We start from the raw sequence: 22,881 nt of genomic DNA, 5'->3' as shown, positions 1-22,881 counted from the left end.
CATATGCAGATGCGTGCCTCAGTACCTCGGTGCAATGGTGTATTTACTTGTACAAATATTTAAAGTCAAACCTTTGAATTTATAATGAAGTAGCACACCACTTTACAAAATAAGGTACTAGTAAATTTAGATGTACGACAAATAAGAACTCTGTTCAGAATACTAATTGCTGCTGTTGATATTCTAAAACTAAAATAAGTAATGACATTTAGATTTCACCTAAACAAACCTAACACATGTGCAGAAATCTTAACAGATCTTAATGAAACTTTACTGCTAAAATTTTTTAATGATCAGATGGGCTTTGTAACTGAGGCACAAGCAAGCTTCTTGTCCAGCACAGTTTTTTTTCCTGCTCTTATTACAGTATAATGACACATTCAATTATTACAGGAAAGAAAAGAGGGAAATCAGAAACATCTGTAGTTGGCCATATAATGACTGGTGTTCCCCATGGGGACTGACCTTTTCACACAGACGCAGGTGCTGAAAGGCTCATGGGGGGGTGGGACACTCACACGTGTAAACATGTAACAATTTTGAAGGACTCAGCAGACAGCGTTATTTTCTACCTTCCTTTATGTTAACCTAAGCTCACACCTCATGCCCTCAGGATCGATCCCTTGCTACAGCACGTGGGAGTGGAATGCACTTGCTCTTTGCGGAGTCCACACCACTAACCTGAAATGTTTTGGTTACATAAGAAAGTTGAATCTGAGGCCCTCAGGCAGCCACGACCTTACCTGTGACTGGCATCCTCGCTGCCACACTTTCTTCTGCGCTCTCGTCTCCGGAGCCACTGGAAACTTCTAAAAATCGAATATATGATAATAAAAATGTATTTCAAGGTTATATGGATGGAATAGGCCTTTGTCTGTTTGGTTTTTTAACTGCCATTCCTTTTATTTGCATTGCCTCCCCATCTTCTTTTTTTGGTTAGTTTATCTCTTGTCTGAAATACACTGTTACTAAAAGAAAACCTATTCGAAAGCTAAGGTATCTCTATGCTGCTTTCATGCAAAATAATTTAGCCTTACATCTATCAGACTTGCGTGGGGCTTAACACAAGTGGGCCTGAGGTCCTGTGCACGTTATCAACTTCTGGCCATATCCTGAGCAACTCACAGCTGTCTTGGAAACGCCATTAGAGCGGTTTACTGGCACGTCTTAACAGTAACACTAAAATAATCACAATTTCCAGATACTAAAAATTGCTTATTTAATTTTGGGGTCATAAATTCATTGATTCCTTTTTTTTTTTAAATTTTATAGCTACTTTATTTATTTATTTATTTATTTATTTATTTATTTATTTATTTTTGGCTGTGCTGGGTCCTCGGTTCGTGCGAGGGCTTTCTCCAGCTACGGCAAGCGGGGGCCACTCTTCATCGCGGTGCGCGGGCCTCTCACCATCGCGGCCCCTCCCGCTGCGGGGCACAGGCTCCAGACGCGCAGGCTCAGCAGTTGTGGCTCACGGGCCCAGCCGCTCCGTGGCATGTGGGATCCTCCCAGACCAGGGCTCGAACCCGTGTCCCCTGCATTAGCAGGCAGACTCCCAACCACTGCGCCACCAGGGAAGCCCAATTCATTGATTCTTAATCATCTGTTTAGACTTTTATAAGGTTCTATTATAATTAAAAAGAATGTTTAATAATCTTGAGTAAATTCTATTAGGTGATACCAAAAACTTCAGTTCTTTATGGTATCATTTTAATGGAATCATCTTCATCCTTGTGGGATGATCAAAAAGTATATACTGTCAATTGTTAATTCTGTTAAGATTTCGTAACTTACAAAAACATATTTTATTGGAAATTCAGCAGAACTGCAGACCTACAATTAGGTTTCCCAGTCTTGAAACACCTATTTCTGGAAGGTGGTATAAAACAAGTAACATGTCATGCATATTGAATCACAGGTATTCCTTAGAAGCTTTATTTTACGGGCACACCTTGAGAAAGAGGATGTCACATTGATTCTGAATGCAGTTTCGCTGCGGACAGACCCTTAACAATAGCTACCTTGTTCCCTTGTAGGAACACTGCTGAGCCACAGAGCAGGCTTTCCGTTCTTCATTCTACTGTTGTCATTCAGAGTGGATGGCAAGCTGCAAGATGATTCGCTGCTGTGAACAGCTGACCTATCCTTATGCTCTCCTGTGAGGCCTTTTTTCAATAATGCTGTTGCCTACGGTGTATAAAAGAAAGCACAAAGAAATGAAAACAAGCCGTGGTCACATTCCCCTTGGTCTCAAAGACCCACCCTTCAAATATTATTTTAGGTTAAGCTTTACTTAGGATTTAATTTGTCTCCTGACATTTAACTGAAATTAAAATGTCTTCAAGATAAAATAACACCTGATTATTTTCCAGCATAATTTAATCCTTTACAACAACTTACATTCACAAGAAGACATTTTTTGAGGACTGAATCTTATGTAATGCAATGTTTTTCTACTGGGGAAGTATGTATATGAGACGTGACCACCTCTGTTAACCTGGGTGGTTTATCCAAGATCTACTCTTTCACTGCACGAATCCTGTTTTTCAGGCACGTGAGGACAGAGTTGGTTTGGACTGAGAAGGAGATCTGGAAAAATGTGACCTTATGGTATCCCCATTCTTCAAGAAATGACCCCTGAACTTCCCCTCAATGGGAAGATTGTGGAAAAACTTGGGGGTGGAGGAGGATACACTAAAGCAAAAAGAGAGCCGACCTTATTGGAAATCATAACCTTCAATGAGGGATAAAGACACTCTGTACTTTGCCACTAAGCCTGCGGGGGAGCTTGGGGAAACTCAGCTGCCACATGGCCTATCTGCTTTCACAGGGCACTGAACTGTCAACATCGCCAGAAGTGTCCTGGGCAGGGAGGTGGGCAGGGATTTTACCACAGCCAATGTGAGAGGTAGAGAAAAAGTGGCACTTAATAGGATAGGTTAATACTCATGCCGGTGCATTTCCAGGTCAGCACTCCTCCAAGAAATAAAACTATACTGGTGACCAGAGAGCTGAACAACCATCGGTGCCGCTGTCCCGCTGCCAGAGCACAAGCCTCTCTCTCCCCCTACTCGGAAGTGGAAGCCTGCCCTGGCGGTGGGAGAGAAACGCTAGGTGGTGGCACCAACCTCTCCCTGGTACCTGATGACAGCAGTAAACACGGGGCAGGGTCCGACCCACTGTGTGGGGAATAGACCTGAGACCCTCAAGTGAAAGGGAAGGGGGAGCCGGGCAGAGGCTCCTGGTCATCTTCTGTGCAAGAGTGAAACGGTAACAATGCAAACATCTAGTGAACAAAGGGGAAGATCATACTCTTTCCTTGTCATCAACATGAAAGGACGTGAAGAATCGCCGAGGCCAAACCTTGAAGATTGAGCCTTGTGAGTTTGGCTGAGGCCACTGTCATCAGCCTTGACATCCCTGCAAGGCTCTTGCCTTCGGCCCGCCTTAGGATCAGGGGCCTCCAGGACCCATGGCTTATCCTAGGGGCCGGAGGTGGACTGAAGGGGACTTAAGGAGTTCTAGTCTCCTTGACCAAAAGACCTGGTGTCAAGTTAGCCTTGCAGCCAAGACCTGTCTGTCCAGTTCTTGAAACCAGGAGCTTTTCCTACATTTGTATAAAGTGGGCCTTGGATTTTACTCCAATTGGGATAACTCTGTGGAATGAACTGAACAGGATCCCTCTTTCTGCCGACTGGGGTTCAGGTGTACCATCCTCCTTTGAAGCTCGGGCCAGGGCTGGTTCCCATCACTGGTTGCCATAGTGCCCAGTCCCAGCTGCCCACGTAAACCACGGCACTGCACTTGCTTCCAGAATCTGTCCAGGAGGACAGGAGCTGCCATCTCGCAACCATCAGGATGCTCTCTGGACCATCCTAGCACGTCTCATTTCGAGATCTCTGCCCATCCTGATCTAGTCTGTCTGTTCCCACAGAGAATAAGCTCCTATTCTGTACACCCAATAATTCTAGATATATGGAAAGCATTTTAGAAGATGAACAAAAAGAATTGGCTTAATCTCTGTAGTTAAAACTAAAATGTTCTTTTTCTGATATTTAAAATAATCTAAACATTCTGAGAGTGCCTCAAGTATGTATTTCTTCCTCATATTATCTTATGCAATAGCTGTAACTAATAATTTCTTGGCGTGACTTCACAATAGCCACTGTCTTAACCCACAGTTTAAGAATAAAGTTGTTAAAGGACTGTTGAGGCTTCCTACACTTTCTACTGTAGAATTTGCAGACAATGGAGATTGTCCTAGATTGTCAATAACTCGGATTACTTCTCACTAGTCCCTCCGTGATGACACACAATCAACATCACTGTTTTGCACATCCCTTTCAGGTAAGAACTTCTTTTGCTTTAGCTGGGTTCCACCTGGGCTTCAAAAGAACACAGACTAAAGTGCTATAATGATACTGCACACATCCTTCTAACAAGCCCTTGTAAGCTTGGTAAGAATACCACCAGTGCCACCAGCTCTATACTGAGCCCTCTTTTTTCACCATGGTGAGTAAGTGTGGGGCACACTGCAGGTTTTCATTTATTTCATATATTTTATCCCACTTATCTTCACTACTTAATACTCATATCTCTAGGATTTCTCTTACTAATTCTAGAGATAACTTCTCAGAGATAAGTATTTTATTTCTATAAGGGTTTTTGATGGATGGTCAAATTACAGCATGAGAATGGTTGGTTTGACTCTGCTGGACCATGAAGCCAACAGAGATGGCAGTAGATCTGCCCAGCGGGTCATCCACAGAGGAATTCACAAGTTAAGTCCCTAACAAGCAGGAAATAATGACAATATGGGACAGAAACAAAAGTTAGCCTGAGACAAGGAACGGTAGGAAGGTCCATTCAAAGGACCCATCAAAAACAACTTATGCAGAGTCAGGAAAAACATCTGTGATACATTCTCAAGATGTACTGTTTGCAGATCTTTGAAAAGGCGCATTTCTAAGGAAGGCCCCAAATGGAAGGAGTTTGCAGTGTGACCCGCGAAAGAACCAAAGTGCAAAGAGTGAGCAAGCTGCCCTGTACGTCCCACCTGTGACTGAAGGGCTCTGCAAAGTGGGGCTCTCTATCTGAAAAGTGCCACCAAAGATGGACCTTCTGATGGTGCTTATGGATGGCCCGTGCTTGGGTTCCAACTTACTTGTTAGGTAGTAAAGGCTCTCTCTCATCTCATACATTTGGAGCCCAGTGGTGGTGGTAGTGGTGGTGGTGGTGGTGCTGGAGACTGCCTCATCGTTCTCAGCAGTCCGCAGCCTAAGTCAACACCAACGAACTAGTCCCTCACTTTTCTAACCTTCCCAGGAGCCAGGAGAAAGCGCTTAGAAATTCAATGCCAAGGCACACACTATTTACAGGATGACCGAGGGTGAGACCTCCATATTTCAGAACTTATGAAAGAAAAACTGTCCTATGAGTTATGTTCAGCAGGACACCTAGGATTAATTGGCTCATTTTCTCAAAGTTCAGTCTAAATATGGATCTTGTTAGGTCTAGCACCCTAAGAGTCATCTAGGCTGACTCGATTTACATCCAGAAACTTATCAATTGTGAAATTCACATGCATAAATGCATAAATGAAGATATTAATGGAAAAGGCTTTGTATCCAAACACCATTAAGAAAATGAAAGGTGAAAATCAAACTGCTCAAAATATTATAGCAAATAATACAAACTCATATAAAAAGAGTTCTTAAAAGTCAGTAAGGAAAAATATTACTAACCTAACAGAAAAATGAGCAAAGAATGTGAACTGGCAAATTACCAATATAAAAGAAGAAATACAGATGGCTAACAAATAGGTGGGGGAAAAGTTTGACCGCAATTTGACCTCCTTTGCACTTCTCAATTTGGTGCTCAAAAAAAAAAGTTGATAGTATCCAGTTTCATAAAGAGCTCAGAGAAATGATATTTTCATCTATTCCTGGTAAGTGATGACCCTTCCAGGGTGAGATCTGACGGTGCAGAGCAGAAGCCTGAGAGACGCACATACCCTTTGACCTAACAGATCTACATTCAGGAAATCATTCTCAGGAAACAGCATGAGAATCTATAAAAACTGAACTGCTCAGATATTCGTTGAAACTTTTTTACTAGAGGAAAAATTAAAAACAACTTAAAATGTTTAACACCAGGAACCTGGTTAAAGAGACAGTGGAAGAGCCACACAGGGGTCTCTGTGCAGCCGTTAGAAAGGATGTAGAACATGTGACGGCACGAAAGGAAGTTCACCTGTGACAAGTGGGGAACACGGAGGCTGTGCACACAAACAGTATAACCCACGTTTGTCAATACATTAAATATTAAAGACCGGGGCTTCCCTGGTGGCGCAGTGGTTGAGAATCTGCCTGCCAATGCAGGGGACACGGGTTCAAGCCCTGGTCTGGGAAGATCCCACATGCCACGGAGCAACTGGGCCCGTGAGCCACAATTACTGAGCCTGCGCATCTGGAGCCTGTGCTCCGCAACAAGAGAGGCCGCGCACCGCGATGAAGAGTGGTCCCCACTTGCCGCAACTAGAGAAAGCCCTCGCACAGAAACGAAGACTTAACACAGTCATAAATAAAAAATAAATAAATAAATAAAAGAACGTGAATTTCTAAAAAAAAAAAAAAAATATTAAAGACCATACACCGCAGTGTCAACAGGGTTCTATGTGGACAGTCGGAAAACAGGCAATTTTCTTCTTTTTGTTTACCTTAATATTCCAAGTTTGTTTTTTTCCCTGTTACTTTTTTAAAGAAAACATATGCTAGCTCTAGAAGAATACGGTTTCTGCAATGGGTGGTACAAAGAGAAAATGAACGTGAAAGCACTTAATAAAATAAAATTACCTTCCATATGTAAACCAGTGCTGTTAATGCAGACACAGAAGAACAAGAGAATGAAACACCACGGATGTTGACAGCACGGATGTTTCCCCTCATACACAGATTAACTGACCCTTCCTCAAGAACCTTCCTCCTGCACACCGGAAGTAATTTTTCAGTGTTTAAAGAGAAACGCAAGTATCATCACTTAAGTTTTACCTGAGTTATAGGAAAGGAAGGGGATTTCATCGACGTAGCAATGAAAAGAAAGGGGAAGTATTCACATGAGCCAGTGAACGAGTATTCAAGAGATAAGAACAGGACACCAGTCCCTCATTTCAGGAGAGGGGCAGGGGTTTCTGTGGCCATTCCCACCTGCTCTGCAAGTGACGCCCGCAGGCTGGGCTGCTTTGCCTGCAGAGGTCCCCGTGGGTGGAAGCAGGCTTCACTTGGGAGAAAAGCTGTATTAAGGTACTTTGTATTTTAATGAAGCACCCAACTCATTTTTTTTTTCACATAGAGTAATTACAAATTTTTCTGATTTAAAAGCATGCAGCTCAATTATGTAATTGCCTAATAGGTTATGCGGGTGCTGTGGATCTTATCTGGTCTCAGGGGGACATAATCCAAATTTCAGCAGCTTTAATGATGTATTTACTCAGGAGACGGGTTGACTCCAGCTGACGGCAAGGGACCCACAGGTAAACATCATTTACATGTGGCTGTTTAATTAGCCATTTACCCAAGAGATCAAAGTAAGTATTTCTGAGCTTCATTAGACTCTTAACCAAGTGATTTCTAGTAGTGCTTTCTTAAATTTTGAAAATCTCCTACTTTTAAGATTTTATCTACAGAGAAACACTGAACCCATACTATTTACTAAATGTATATATTGTTCAAATATAGGAAAACAACTCAAAGACACTTGACTATGCTAATCATAAAACGATGATTTGTGCATCTAACAGTCCTAGACCCCAGAAAAGCATTTTGTTCTCACGTCTGTAAGGCTTGCCCCTGCCCACATCATTCTGGTAACTGTACATTTAGGGCTGTGCATTTTTTCAGTCACAACCTATTTGAGAAGCTGACTGCTTGCTTCAATTTTTAAGGAAGGATTTTTTTTTTGGCCGTGCCACAGCATGCGGGATCTTAGTTCCCCAACCAGGGATTGAACCCGTGCCCCCTGCAGTTGGAAGCATGGAGTCTTAACCACTGGACTGCCAGGGAAGTCCCTTAAGGATGGATTTTGTCATTCATTTATTAGTAATTTTTATGGTTATCACTAAGATGATTTAAAAAGGAACAAGAAACCTACTAGGGGAGGAAGAATATCATTTGACTCATGAACTATTAATTGGGCAGCCCCCTTCCCATTAATGATGGAGCTATTATTTGCAAAATTATGAGTGAACTGGTCATCTGGAACTTGGAATATGTTTTCCTGATATAAACAACACCTTTAGAAAAAAAAAAAGATGATGAGATGGCAAATGGCAGGAGACCAATACTTATTTCACCCTTGACATGGCTGAGATGTGGGGTAGCTGCAGTGAACAAGAATGGAAAATGATGTCGTTACAAAATAGAACTAAATACAATGGATAATAAAACCTGAAAACAAAATCCTTTTTAGGATCTACATTTATCAATAGATATGGAATGGATCTAAAAAGCACAAGTTCTGTTCCTCCTAAAGAATACTGTTCTTTCTTTAAGAACATTCACACAAATGGTACCATACCTCAAACAAAACAAAACAAACAAAACAAAACAAAACTAAGGGTTATTTACTGAGTCACACGCAACGCAGTAAAATGAAAATGTGTGCAGGAAGGATGCACACAAGGTTACCTTTGAAAAGGGCAGGAACTGTGAGGGGCGCCCAGGGGCTGTATCTATACCTGCAATAATTTATTCCAGAAGGAGGGAAGTGGGGAGGAAGGAGGCGAGGAGGGAGAGCAGAGAAAGGGCAGAGGGAGGGAAGGAGGAGGAGGGCGAGGGAGTCCAAAACAACACGGTGCAGGGGTAACACATGTGCAAATGTGGGTCAGTGGCGTCACTGTATCACTCCATGTACGTATGCTTGAAATGCTTAAAAAAAAAAAGTCCTTTTACTCTCTTTTAATTAAGGGTGCAGGGAAGGGGGGGCTTGGGAAGGCTGGAGGGTGATGCAGAGGCTCTGGACTGCACGGCAGCACAGGCTGTGGCTTTGGGACAGAGGGGCAAGGTTTGCCTCCAGAGGGGGCACATGAGGAATCCTGAACATTGTGCATAATAAAAATAAAAACTTTAAAAGGATCAAAAAGCCTGAGAACCCTATATTATGTACAAGGATGAAAAAACATACTTGGAGGGAATTCCCTGGCAGTCCAGTGGTTGGGAATCTGCACTCTCACTGCCGAGGGCCTGGGTTCAATCCCTGGTTGGGGAACTAAAATCCCACAAGCCGCGCAGCACGGCCAAAAAAGAAAAAACATACTGGAAACAAGACAAACTCACAAGACATTAAGCTCAGGAGAAGAAAGGCCGTGTCTCTGGGATGGCCGCTCTGGACCTGGTCTTCCACCACCACCCCCCAACCCCCGAGTTTCCCCAGGAATGGGCTCCATCAGCTCGTGTCCAGCATCTCACGTTCTCCCTGGTGCCAGGTCGTCAGTCAGCCCCCAACTGTCCTGGCTGAGCCACAGCAGGGTTCGTCCTTGGCCGTCCCCCTCCCATCCACGCAGGCTAAATTCCCTGAGGCCCTGTAGACCCTCCTGCAACCTGGCTCAAGGGGCTCCGCAGCTTTCCAAACTCTGCTGAACCCGTGAACAGCGACTCCCGAGCTGGGCCAGACCCTGCACGGTGGGCGGTGATCCCTGGAGCTTCTCATCCCCGTCCCCAGATGCAGTCCACTCCCCAACCACAGAGAACAGCTCCGTTTCCTGGAAAAGTGTGGGCTTCCTTGGTCTGTTCTTGGGGTCCTAACAGCCCCTTGCCCATCGCCCCGCCCTCTGAGCCTGTCAAAATGCTGCCTGTCTTTTAAGGGTCATCTCGCACACCCCTCGGCTCCCTCCCTGTTTCTCCAGATGGCCTGGCTCCCTTTCCTGAGGGTCCATACCCTCTGCCGTGTTCTTACTGCAGGCATCCCGTTATGCCATTCCCCTGAAGGAGGGACCACGTGGGAGTTCTCTCTTTCCCTCCAGTGGATCTGGGCTGCTGCCTAATCCACAGAAGTGGATTAATACATATTTGTGGAGTTGACACAAATGACCATACAGTATTTTTAAAGGATGGAGTGAAGAAAGAAAACCAGAATTCTACAAGATGCTCCTAAATTCCCTGGGCAAATGTTGTGGTAGATATGTTTAATTAGGTTACCTCCAGGACCTGGGTTAACTTTATGTAAGGACTTGAGATGCCTACATAAAACACTATGCAAAAGGCCTGAGATCAGACAGTTCAACCAACCAACCAACCACAAAACCTCACTTACAACTTATCATTTTTTTCAAATATGTTAATCATTGTTGAAAACGTAACTATTTCCTCAAATGACTAACTTGTACATGTTGAAACTTATTTAAAAAAATAAAAATTCCTAACCCTTGTCCTCCGGTCCACGTTTTTGACTGGGAAAACTTCAGACAGCTTCGCGCCTACCTCTTCTTGGATAGAATTATCATGTCTTTTCAAGGTGGCAGCACGCTGATCCGATGGTGTCCTCCATAAACCTGAGGCCGGTGCTTGTTCAAACCTGTGAAACAGAAACAGGAGACCCATTAGACGTGTGCCGCGCTGGGTGACTTACGAACCTCCCACATTGTTAAAGGCCCCCACAATCAAGCTAGTAGAAGACAGTTTATCCAGAAAAGTCTGGAACCTAATATATTCTGGGCTAAGGGAATTTCCAGAGTCCAGTACTTAGATGCAGTACTAAAAGGAACCAGGCCCACTTAGAAAAAGGCGTTATATTCCAGGTCTGGGGCAGGAAATGCACCAGATGAGCCCGGAGCACCTTGTCGTTCCAGGAAGCAAGGAAGTTCTCAGACTTCTGAGTTGTGTGCAAAGGCCTTGAGGGTTCTCTTGAAGGGGCTCCCACTGGCCAAGGACAGGACAGTTTGAGAACCAGAAGGATAATGACTACCACAGACGGATACACAGCAAATATATAAAAATATAAGAGTTTGTTTGAAAAGTAAATTAAATAAGTAAATAAAAATTTAAAAATAATAAAAACCTTTGGATTCACAGGCCACAACACAGATGAATCTACAGACATTCTGCTAAGTGATATAAGCCAGTCACAGAAAGGCAAATATGGTACAATTCCACTTACATAAGATGCTTAGGGTAGTCAAATACACAGAGACAGAGAGTAGTGTGGTGACTGCCAAGGGCTGGGGGAGGGAGGAATGGGGACTAGTTTAGTGGGCACAGAGCTCCAGTTTTGTGAGATGACAAAGTTTTAGAGATCTGCTGCACACCAATGTGAATGTACTTAACACTACTGAACTGTACACTTAAAATGGTTAAGATGGTAAATTTTATGTTTATGTATGTTTTTACCACAAAAATATAAACAAACCAACCTTTGGATGCTGCTAGGGCAACAACTCGTTATTCTGGAAACTGGTTAAGTAAAGGGATAGAATCAAGCATTTTTCCTGCCTCTATGGTTGAAAAAAAAATTTCAGAGTTACCAAGTAGTTGATGGGAAAAGTTTTTCCAACTAATAAATGCAGAAGAAAGAACTGAGTTAGAAAAGTCACCATTTTCTAAGTCCAAGTGAATGAAATGCATCTAGGAAAGGATCCTAATTTTGAGAAAATTGCATAATGGAAGCTTTATATCAGAGGCATCCGTCTGCCTACACTCGAGCCCACAGCCCAGCCTTGGCAGCACGAACGGTGGGACGAGCAGACACCTGCTGCCTTAGGAGGTGGAGTAAGAAGGACCAGCACTGCCTCGGATGTCATTCGGCCAGAATAACCCGCCTGGAATGTAATCCTGGATCCGGGTCCAACCACCAGTTTACAGGGAAATCATTTGGATCCTGACTCAAACACAGCAATTACAGACAGACTTTTTTTTGAGAAAGCCAAAGCAAACTGACAAGGACTAGGTAATAAAGAATTTTCTTAAACGGTAAGGTATTTAATCCTTGTACGTTAGAGATATAAGTATTTGTGAGAGAAAAATGTTGTCTGTTTTAAACTACTCAAGAAAAAAGTGTGGGTGAGGGAAGGAGATAAAATAAGACCGGCAAAATGTTGACAACTGTGGATCTGGGTGAGGGTACATGGGGTTTCATTATACTCATATCTGCTTTTGTGGCTGTTTAAAAATTTCAAAGTACAAGCTAAAAAACAGTGTACTAATATCTGCAACTTACTTGGAAATGCATACAAATAACAGATTGGAACTGATGGATGGATGGATGGATGGGAAATGGAGAGAGACAGATTTGGGAGTGTAATAAAATGTCAATGGTAGAATCTGGGTGGTGGGTATGTGGGTGTACAGTTCTTTTTACTTTTCTGTATGTTTGGAAATTTTCATAATAAAATGTGAAAAAAGTTAGTCTAGGTACAATCCAGAACCTTTTAAAATAAATCTTAATTGTTATAACCTTTGCCTGACCTAACCCTAATTTTTCCCAATACTTGAATAAAGTGGGATGCATCACTGGAACCCTGAAACTTATTTAAACACTTCCCCAAATGATTCCAAGATTCCAGCCTGGTTTGGTAGAAAGCCCCTTCAGCAACTTGCCTCTCCTGGTGATGTCGAGATCCCACTGACGTCATCAAGCCCCCAGTTCCTCTGTTCTGTTCTATGTGAATGAAGCAACCTCTGCATCTGTACTTGGGTTTGCAATAGATTTATTTCCCTCCTAGGAAAATGCACTCACAGGCCATCGGCAGTATATCGGCCTAGTCCAGTCAGCAGGTATATTTCTCATAATGAGTAAATCAATTGTGTTTTTAGCCTGAAAGAATGTTTAGTTAGGTTGAATTAAATTTGAGAACAAGTTTAATGAGGATGAGTTAAACTAGTTAAGTTAGTTGGGATGGATTGAATTATCAGAGACCAGTCTCTCTGGTGACTGATACACATGATTTCTGCAGAAGCAAAGCCAAGGCAAGACTCGGGTTGCTAACACCTCTGTCAACTGTAACCATCCTTTGGGTCCTGGAGTGAAAGAAGTAGCTAAGGTTTCCTATAACTGTTATACCTGTTTCACAAAAGGAGGAAACCAATGGGGTCAAAAAGCAAATAAGCTTCTGGAGGAGGTCGAGCACTAGAACCTGTGACTTCTGAACAGCTAAACCAACACTTGGCAACAAGGAGGGCTTGGGCCACGGCTGGCCTTGTGTGGAGTCCCGCCCCTGGTTCTACACAAACATACTGAATCAGAACATCTACACAGTGGTACAAAGGACTTAAAGGAGTTTTTTCCTCTTTTGCCCACTTCACTTCGGAAACTTTACAGTATCAATGTCACACAGAAAAAACAGTGTGATGTCAGCTAAATTATATACTCCTCTAATTAAAGATATGTAAAGCAATAGACTCTAAATAGTCTATAATTAATTTCATATACTTGGAATGGTTTCCAATGAGAAAACTGCAATTTAAGCAAATGTACCAGCATTTCCTAACTACAAATGATTTACAACAGATTGGTAATTTGACAAAAGTTTTAAATACAGACAAAGTAATAAGTACCTTGAATTTTATTCTGAATATAAGCAGAATAAAATAAAGAGATTTCTACATACTATACTCCAAACACTATAAAGCTGACAATTGTTCAGCATTAGCTTGAGAGTACAATTGGGTGACTCCTAAGCTCATGGGTGGTCTCATTATGGTTTTCATATAAGATAAAGTGATTAAGTAATCACTTTTGTGTTAAAATATATTCTCCAGGAGGCAATAATGAACAAATTTGTAAAATCAACTGCCCCAGGTGACATGAATCATATTTTAAAAACTCATAATTGTCTAAAATAATGACTTGGTCCTCCACCTAATAATAGTAAACCTTTCATATGAAGGACTTTCAACATTTAATCCTTGATATAACAAAAATTAAAATTAATAATAACGATGACAGGAATGGTTTTGTTCTCTTTTAAGATGCTTCATTTTGTGATACAGAATTCAGAAATCTTCACACTATCTTTCAGAGTATGCTATGGGGCAGGTGTCCCATTTTCCAGATGGGATTAAAGCAGAGACAGATGTCGCCTGCAGAGGTTTGGTCAGGGGCTCAAGCAGGGCCACGACCACACCAAACGTGGCTCTATTCACAGGCCTGCAGGAGTCCATGAGCTGTTAGAGCCTTCCCATTCCGCCCGGCTTAGAATTCTGTGACATCAATTTCATTAACAATTAAGGAACAAAAGTATCATTCTCTCCAAGTCTGTGTTTCTGGAATGACCAGCTGACTGTTTCAGTCCAAGGGATACCACAAGGCAGAAGGGAATACCTCACTTAGGGGAATACCTAACAGCTCCTGGGTGCTAAGAGGCACAGGAGGTGGGAGCGCACAGAGGGCAGGGGGAGCGTGACGCGGGGATTAAAGCCTGTGAGACTATTGTAAATAGTGCCGCAATGAACACTGGGGTGCATGTGTCTTTTTGAATTATGGTTTTCTCTGGGAATATGCCCAGGAGTGGGATTGCTGGGGCATACGGTAGTTCTATTTTTAGTTTTTTAAGGAACCTCCATACTGTTCTCCACAGTGGCTGTATCAATTTACATTCCCACCAACAGTACAAGAGGGTTCCCTTTTCTCCACACCCTCTCCAGCATTTATTATTTGTAGATTTTTTGATGATGGCTATTCTGACCAGTGTGAGGTGATACCTCATTGTATTTTTTTTTTTTTTTTTTTTACTTATTTATTTATTTATGGCTGTGTTGGGTCTTCGTTTCTGTGCGAGGGCTTTCTCTAGTCGCGGCAAGTGGGGGCCACTCTTCATCGCAGTGCGCAGGCCTCTCACTATCGCGGCCTCTCTTGTTGCGGAGCACAGGCTCCAGACGCACAGGCTCAGTAATTGTGGCACACGGGCCTAGTCGCTCCGCGGCATGTGGGATCTTCCCAGACCAGGGCTCGAACCCGTATCCCCTGCATTGGCAGGCAGATTCTCAACCACTGCGCCACCAGGGAAGCCCCCTCATTGTAGTTTTGATTTGCACTTCTCTAATAATTAATAAAGATGTTGAGCGTCTTTTCATATGCCTCTTGGCCATCTGTATGTCTTCTTTGGAGAAATGTCTGTTTAGGTCTTCTGCCCATTTTCTGACTAGGTTGTTTGTTTTTTTGATATTGAGCTGCATGAGCTGTTTGTATATTTTGGGTTTTTTTTGTTTTTTTTTGTTTTTTTTTTTTAATTTATTTTATTTTTGGGTGTGTTGGGTCTTCATTGCTGCACACAGGCTTTCTCTAGTTGTGGCGAGTGGGCTTCTCATTGTGGTGGCTTCTCTTGTTGTGGAGCACGGGCTCTAGGTGCATAGGCTTCAGTAGTTGCAGTGCGTGGGCTCGGTAGTTGTGGCGCACGGGCTTAGTTGCTCCGCGGCATGTGGGATCTTCCCGGACCAGGGCTCGAACCCGTGTCCCCTGCATTGGCAGGCGGATTCTCAACCACTGCGCCACCAGGGAAGCCCCTGTTTGTATATTTTGGAGATTAATCCTTTGTCCGTTGATTCATTTGCAAATATCTCCTCCCACCATTCTGAGGGTTGTCTTTCGTCTTGTTTACGGTTTCCTTTGCTGTGCAAAAGGTTTGAAGTTTCATTAGGTCCCATTTGTTTATTTTTGTTTTTATTTCCATTAGTCTAGAAGGTGGCTCAAAAAAGATCTTGCTGTGATTTATGTCAAAGAGTGTTCTCCCTATGTTTTCCTCTAAGAGTTTTATAGTGTCCCATCTTACATTTAGGTCTTCAATACATTTTGATGGATAAAGAAGATGTGGTACATATATACAATGGAATATTACTCAGCCATAAAAAGGAATGAAATGGGGTCATTTGTAGAGATGTGGATGGACCCAGAGACTGTCATACAGAGTACAGTAAGTTAGAAGGAGAAAAACAAATATCGCATATTAACGCATGTATGTGGAATCTAGAAAAATGGTATAGATGAACCAGTGTGCAAGGCAGAAATAGAAACACAGACGCAGAGAACAAGCGTATGGACACCAAGGGGGGAAGGGGAGGTGGGATGAATTGGGAGGTTGGGATTAACATATATACACTAATGTGTATGGAATGCATAGCTAATGAGGGCCTGCTGTATGGCACAGGGAATGCTACTTCACTTTGCTGTGCAGTAGAAACTAATACAACACTGTAAAACAACTATACGCCAATTAAAAAAATAATAAAATAAAATATGAGGAGCATAAAAAAAATAAAGAAATAAAGCCTGTGAGAAAGGACTGGCAGCTAAGACCTGACTGCTTGTCTCTCAAAGGTCAGGTAGACACCTGGGCCTTTTTCCGAGGCTAGAGAGGGAACCAGTGACAATCAGTGTGCACTGAACAGCATCCTGAGTCACAACACGGGGTAATTCTAATTGTTACAGAACACAACAGTGACATTATAATGGAACCATTCCTGACTTCTTTATCTGGCTTTAAAAAATGATTGTGGCAAAGAAACAGTTCTGAAGCTTCCAGATATTAATTTTAAAATTTGTGTTGGTCATAAAGAAGGATCATTTCTTCTGGAAGGCTGATTTATACATAACTGTAGATCAACAGTCATGTAAAAATGCAGCTTCTCATAATGGAAACCAATGCTCTATTTATGCATGTTGGGAAATTATAACAAACATTGGTGTAGCTGATGGAGATATCATGTCTTATCACCCACAGTCACAGTTTGGCAGCCCAGGTTAAGAGAGTCACACGATGAATCATTTAGTCTAACAACTCAGTCTGCAAAGAGAATTATAAATGCATATATGCTTTTTATGCGACATGCCACAACGGTGGTTTATGCCAAATAGTATATCAACAGACACACAAGGCAGTGAGAAAGAAGCCAGGGTCCAGCTGAAGAGCCTTACAGCACACAATCACCAAATGACCACAGACTCTCCCCAGCCAGCTTCTTCCATGCCCCTGTAAAGGGTATTTTAAGACTGCCTTTTGTCACGTCACATGATAAAAAACATGGAAGAGGATTTTCGTGCACTGCCCTTTACTGTTGTTAAGTTGAAAAGCTACTGACCCATGAAGGTCATGTCTAGCATTCTCTGTAGTCTGGAGATCACAGCATGATGCAGAAGGGAATGTAAACACACTCAGGACTTGTGAACCTCACCTTGTGGTCTGTGGAAAGGAGCCCTGAGATTAGCCAAGTTTTCTTGTGACAAGGTCCTTTTAGAGGCCATTACCCTGACTTCTCCTCATGCCCTGATGGGACCCAATACACACTGGATTTATGCTGAATTCTACTCCGAAAATCCTGTTATCCTTCCTGTTTATATCGTTACATAAAAGTGCCTGTGTGGCACGTGGAAGGGAGAGAAGACGAGGCCGGATGTTAGACAACCAGACCCGAAGCCCCTCTGGCTCTCCTGGCCAGTCAAGACCCTTTCAGATGGCTGACCACACCTGAGCTGTCATTTGTTCTCTGCTGCAAAACGGTGGGGACCTACTTCATAAAGAGGAAACGTAGTCAGTCCCCAGAATAAAAATCGGGTAACATTCACATACCATGAATCAAGCACCTACCAGGGGCCAGCACTGGACAAACCATTACACATACTACACATCTGTAATTTTGCGAATTCAATTAAGAAGCCCAGATGCCACGAAGCTTCTGAGGCCATGCATGAGAAGACACCTAGAGTGCCGAGAAGGTGGGTGGAAGGATCGATTTCTATCTGATTTAGGAAGGACGTACAAGAATTATGGTTCGTATGCACCAACCACCCTGCAAATGATTAACCCCCACTCGCTCACCCCAGCTTTCTAGCCATTTAAGGCATGTCCTCTGAGCACTGCTCTAGAACTTGAGGAAGCAGAGTTAAACACTCATTCAAGCCTGCATGGCTGGGCCCCACCTCCAGACTCCTGATTCAGTGGATCTGGGGTGGAACCCGAGAACCTGCATTTCTAACAAGCTCCCAGGGCTTGTCGATGCTGTTGGTGCAGGAACATACTTAGGTGTCTGTATCACTAGCATGACCTTGGAAATTTAGGAACCTATCTGGGGTTTGGACCTGCTAAGGACATCCCTCTAGATGGCGGCTTTGCTGGATAACCTGGGCGTTCACCAAGGTATGCTAACATGCCAGACAAAGCCTACCCATCTTCCCTCCCCCCAAGTAAGCCTAAAAATGTTGCTATGGGCAGGGGTTGAGTAGATATATCCAATTAACAATGAAAAACGATACATTCACAAAGAAGTAGATGGTGAAGCCACAGTTAAATTGATGCTACAAGTGCCCGGCACAGTGCTGATCATGTGGACCAGCGTTTCGAGACCCTTATCTGGGAACAAGGGCCGACCCACCACAGCAGCAACTTGACGACAGTCATACCTGACTTGCTTTTCGTCGCTGCTACCCCCAGGGGAGAGTATGGGGATCTGGTGAAGGACAGCTGCTTCACAGGCGTCAAGGTCTTTTCTCAGAATGTCACTGTGATTACAGAGCCTATAAAATAAAACAGGTGCTGCAGGAGATGTTTATTTAAGCACAGACGGCCAGCTTCTAGAATCTATGGTGGTTCCTCATGGTTTATTGAAATACATCTGTAATATAATCTAGACATAAAAACACAGCAACTAGACTGTCTCTCGACAAAGATGTAAAACGGGGTGGTTTGAAAAACTTGTTTGTGTGTATGTGGCAGTTTTAAATCCATCAGAGGAAGTAGCTTTTAACCCTTTGAAGACTTTAATGATGTTCAAATCCACAGCTGTGCAACCTCATTCCACATGCCACCTGACTGATAGGAATGCCAGATAATCTTAACAGCAGAAAAGGCTAATTTTACATTGTCAATCATAACAAAGTTAGAGCTCCTCAACTCACATGAAATTTACTTAAATTGTCACTGCTAAGAAATTGAAAACTGCTGGCTGAAGTACAGGTTACGTCCTCTATTTCTGAATGTAGAAAAATGACTATTATTTCTCCATTCAGATCCCACTGCAACATTTTCTTTATTCTTAGTAAGAACAGGAAGGAGTGGAAAGAGGGATTTAGCCCTCATCATCTATTTGCAGTCTACGGGGGGACTGATGGAGTGTTAACAATCTGGCCACTGTTTTAGGTTAGGTCTGTCATAGGGTCACAACAGCCTCCAAAGAGATTGGTTAGTAACTTCCTTTAAAAAAAAAATGTCTGTTTGCATGATTCTAAAAAGCTATGGGAGAAGATATCAAAGACAAAACAGTATTTCTCCTTTAAAGGAACTGATCACGCGTGTAGTTGGGAAGATTCAATACATACCCCAAAAGGAAAATGAAGCAACTTATAAACCAATGTTCATTAGCAAAGTACTACTAATTTGTAATTAGTGCAAAGGTTGGTTAAGTTACTAGATCTATTCAATGGCCATGTGCCCGATGATGCAAGGATGAAAAAGACCTGCTCCGCCTGTACACTGGAGGTACGGGGCCACCCCCACTCTGGAGCAGGTTTCTACCCTGGGCAGGAAATAGAAATGGGCCCCCAGATTCAAGCCCTGTTCTCGACTCCGGACCACCCTGTCGGCACTCCAGCTCCTTGCCAAGTCCCTAGCTCCTGTCTAAACGCTAAGCCTGGAGTCTTTGTCCCTTTGGGCCAGACCCTGTTGGGTCCTTCACTCCTGAGCTCTGCTGCCCCACACCTCCTGGACTCCTGGCCAGTGGGACTTACAGCACCTATGGATACCTGCTTTTCCTAAGGCAAAATCTGGGTCCTGATTCTCCCTGGAAGGCTTTATCTTGTCGCCAACCAATTCACAGAATGAGACTGAGGCAGGAGATAGATGGGCCCCCCCCAGGGTAAATAGCTGGAGTTCGTTCCCTGTGGACCGATACTCCAAGATGAAAATAGCAGGACAATCGAGAGAAGAGGCTGGGCCCTGCCCAGATAAAAGACCACATATTTCTCATTCTCGAAGTCAAAGAGACCTGCCCGACTAGAAAGCTCCTTGGAGGTCAAAAGGAGAGTGATGCCAACCTACCCACAGGCCTCTTCGCTGGCATCCATCTTGGCTGAGAGATGCACGTCCACATGGCAGGACCCTGAGATATACCAAATATGGACTCAGAATCAGGCAAATCAAAATGACTGGCCAAAAGAAACCCGGAAGAAATGCCCCATATAAGTGATTCAAACTACCACAAGGGCACGACTCTCTCTGAGAGTCCACACGTACTGTACCCTTTTTCTCCTAATAAACACTTTACTTGTTTCACTACCTTCTGTCTTTGTGGGAATTCTTTTCTGCAAAGCTGAAGGGCCAGGGCCTTGTCAATGACCACTGGTCTAGTGGCTAGGATTCAGCACTCTCACTGCTGTGACCCGACCTCAATCTCTGGCTGGGAACCAAAACCCTGTTCAAGCCGCTGCAGGCTGAGGCCACCAGAGATCAAGACCTGCCCTCAAGAAGAGGAAGATACGCAAATTTCAGAGCAGTAAAGGAGCGCACAACGGGAAGACAATCAGGAAGTGGGAGGAGGACCTTCTGCCGGGCAGGATGCAGATGGAGGGGAGATGATAGCTGAAGCCAAGGAGCCACAAGGCAAAGGCGACGGGAAATGCCAGGGTGAGAGAGGTGTGGGGACCAGCAAGGAGATGAGTCTGGCCAGGTGGGGACTGCAGTTGGTGGTGATGGGATAGTAAAGGGAAATAAAATTCGGTATAAAACTCTGGCGAGGCAACAGAGATAAACCTTGTAGATTTTGGAGCCATGGCTGGTTTCCTAGCAGCTGTGCCTGGATGGGGTTGGTGAGGGACAGACTGGCCAGGGGACTGACCCTGTGCTCTGGGTGGCCGGAGAGGAGCGTGCAGGTGTGAGCGCAGTGGGGGAGGACCCAAGCACCCATGGCTGGTGGGCTGAGGATGCTAAAAGCTGGGGCACATGCCAACCTCAAAGGGCCAGTCACCCTAGGCTCCCACTGAGGAATGTGTGTCTCAGTGAGGCTACATCTTTCCAGTTTTTGAGAAGCTGGAAATTCACAATTACTAGCTTTATTTTTATATGCCATCTCCCAAATTTTAAAATGGGGCAACTATTCAAAAGAAAGTTAAATACTGTGCTTGATAAACAGGGGCTCTCTGCGGGCTTGGGGTCTCCAGCTTACAATGCCTCTAGACACACTTCCCAACCAGGTGGTAAACCCCGAGCAAGGGCTGTGGCTTCCGCACCTCCTCCCAAACCCAAGTACAGCAGGGAACTCGGCAGACACTGGTTAATGCTGCTGTGCTAAGGAGGGGTGGGGGCAGCCTCCAGGGATGAGCATTTTATCTCTGCCATTCTCAGGAAAGACGAGAAGAGAAAGCCGATCTGCAGTTTGATTACTGTTATAAACCCCCTACAGACAATGCTCCCTGATGCCAGCATCCGCGCCCACCCCCCGAACCCCTGATACCACCACGGTGGGGCCAGTGCTCCATCACACACCAAACGCCTTCGTTCTTTCCTAGTCTGATTGGTCCAAACGTCAGGCCTGCTTAGACCAGCTCCCCCCACGTTTGTCTGGGAGCTTCTCCGACTGCCTCCTTCGCAGGGATCTCTCTCATCCCTGAATTCCTCTAGCACCACGCAGACAGCATTCTACTTTGTACTGCTCTCCAGTTATGCCCTGTCTGCCGAGTCTTCTCAACATGACCAGAAGCCTGTTGAGAACAGCAATTGGACTTGTGATTTCACAGGATGCTGAAGACACACTTAAAGACACTGTGTGTTGCATGACAGGCCAAGATTTAAACCCAGATTAGGGAATTCATGACACGCCTGTTGTCACAGCCTGTTTTTACACGTTGGTGCCATACCAGTCTGGGGCTTCCAGGGCTTGGCAACGAGTGATCAACAAGACAGTGATCAATTAGACGGCCGCAAGCACTGTCCCCGTGGAGCTACGGCCGATGCCAGATTAACTCCGAACCTTGATGAGTTGGTCTGTGTTGAGATTTCTAACAGTTATCTCCCCATGGGATAGACTTTAGTTTGCAAAATATCCATCAATCCTTTGCTTAAAATAACTCTTAAATAATTCACAGTGTACTGAGCTAAAGATTAAAGACTATGTGTTATGAAAATACTATTTTAGAATTCAAGACCCCAATTTGTTTCATGTCTTCTATTTGCATTCCTACCAAAATACTTCAGCTGGAAGGGCAATGGCCTGACAGCCCATGTCCAGTCTCCCCCGGAGAATATGTGGCCTGGCACCAAGGCACTGGGCCCTACCATCCGGTTGTTTTCTGTGAAGTCCGGCAAGTGGACAAACCTGCTGGACGACGAGCAATCGCTAGAAACACAAACGGCACTTTAAAATATTTTATTTTATCCAATAATAGTTAAGCATACAATAAATAAAATTAGTTTTTGGCTAAATTTAAAGTAATTACTTTTTAAAAATAATTAATTAATTAATTAATTTTTGGCTGCCTTGGGTCTTTGTTGCTGCACACGGGCTTTCTCTAGTTGCGGGGAGCGGGGGCTACTCTTCGTTGCGGTGCGCGGGCTTCTCATTGCGGTGGCTTCTCTTGTTGTGGAGCATGGGCTCTAGGGCGCACAGGCTTCAGTAGTTGTGGCACTCGGGCTCAGTAGTTGTGGCTCGCGGGCTCTAGAGTGCAGGCTCAGTAGTTGTGGCGCATGGGCTTAGTTGCTCCGCGGCATGTGGGATCTTCCCGGACCAGGGCTCGAACCCGTGTCCCCCTGCATTGGCAGGCGGATTCTTAACCACTGCGCCACGAGGGAAGCCCATAAAGTAATTACTTTCTAAGAAAGCTTCATTTTTCAGTCACACAGAATTTAGGACATAATTTACAAGAAAGCAATTCCATGTCAGGCTAATGTGAGCCCTCAAATTAAGGTAGAAT

The 22,881-nt window shown here is 43.9% G+C and overlaps 1 protein-coding gene across 4 annotated transcripts in view; it reads right to left on the bottom strand.

Moving 5' to 3' along the window:
- KIZ (kizuna centrosomal protein) overlaps positions 1 to 22,881 on the bottom strand; it is a 114,013-nt gene that overhangs the window by 26,798 nt on the left and 64,334 nt on the right. The window contains exons 7-10 of one of the 4 annotated variants that reach the window (XM_007191883.2): positions 18,382 to 18,495; positions 10,419 to 10,569; positions 2,022 to 2,187; positions 744 to 809 (exon numbers count right to left, since the gene is read on the bottom strand). In XM_007191883.2, the coding sequence (XP_007191945.2) occupies positions 744 to 809; positions 2,022 to 2,187; positions 10,419 to 10,569; positions 18,382 to 18,495 (497 nt within the window). The remainder of the gene's footprint in view (positions 1 to 743; positions 810 to 2,021; positions 2,188 to 10,418; positions 10,570 to 18,381; positions 18,496 to 22,881) is intronic. The other 3 variants (XM_007191884.2, XM_007191885.2, XM_007191886.2) reach the window with 3 other exon arrangements.

This window comes from Balaenoptera acutorostrata, chromosome 15 (genome assembly GCF_949987535.1).
Source record: "Balaenoptera acutorostrata chromosome 15, mBalAcu1.1, whole genome shotgun sequence".
Classification (NCBI taxonomy): domain Eukaryota; kingdom Metazoa; phylum Chordata; class Mammalia; order Artiodactyla; family Balaenopteridae; genus Balaenoptera; species Balaenoptera acutorostrata.
This window is presented reverse-complemented; position numbering and strand designations above follow the sequence as displayed.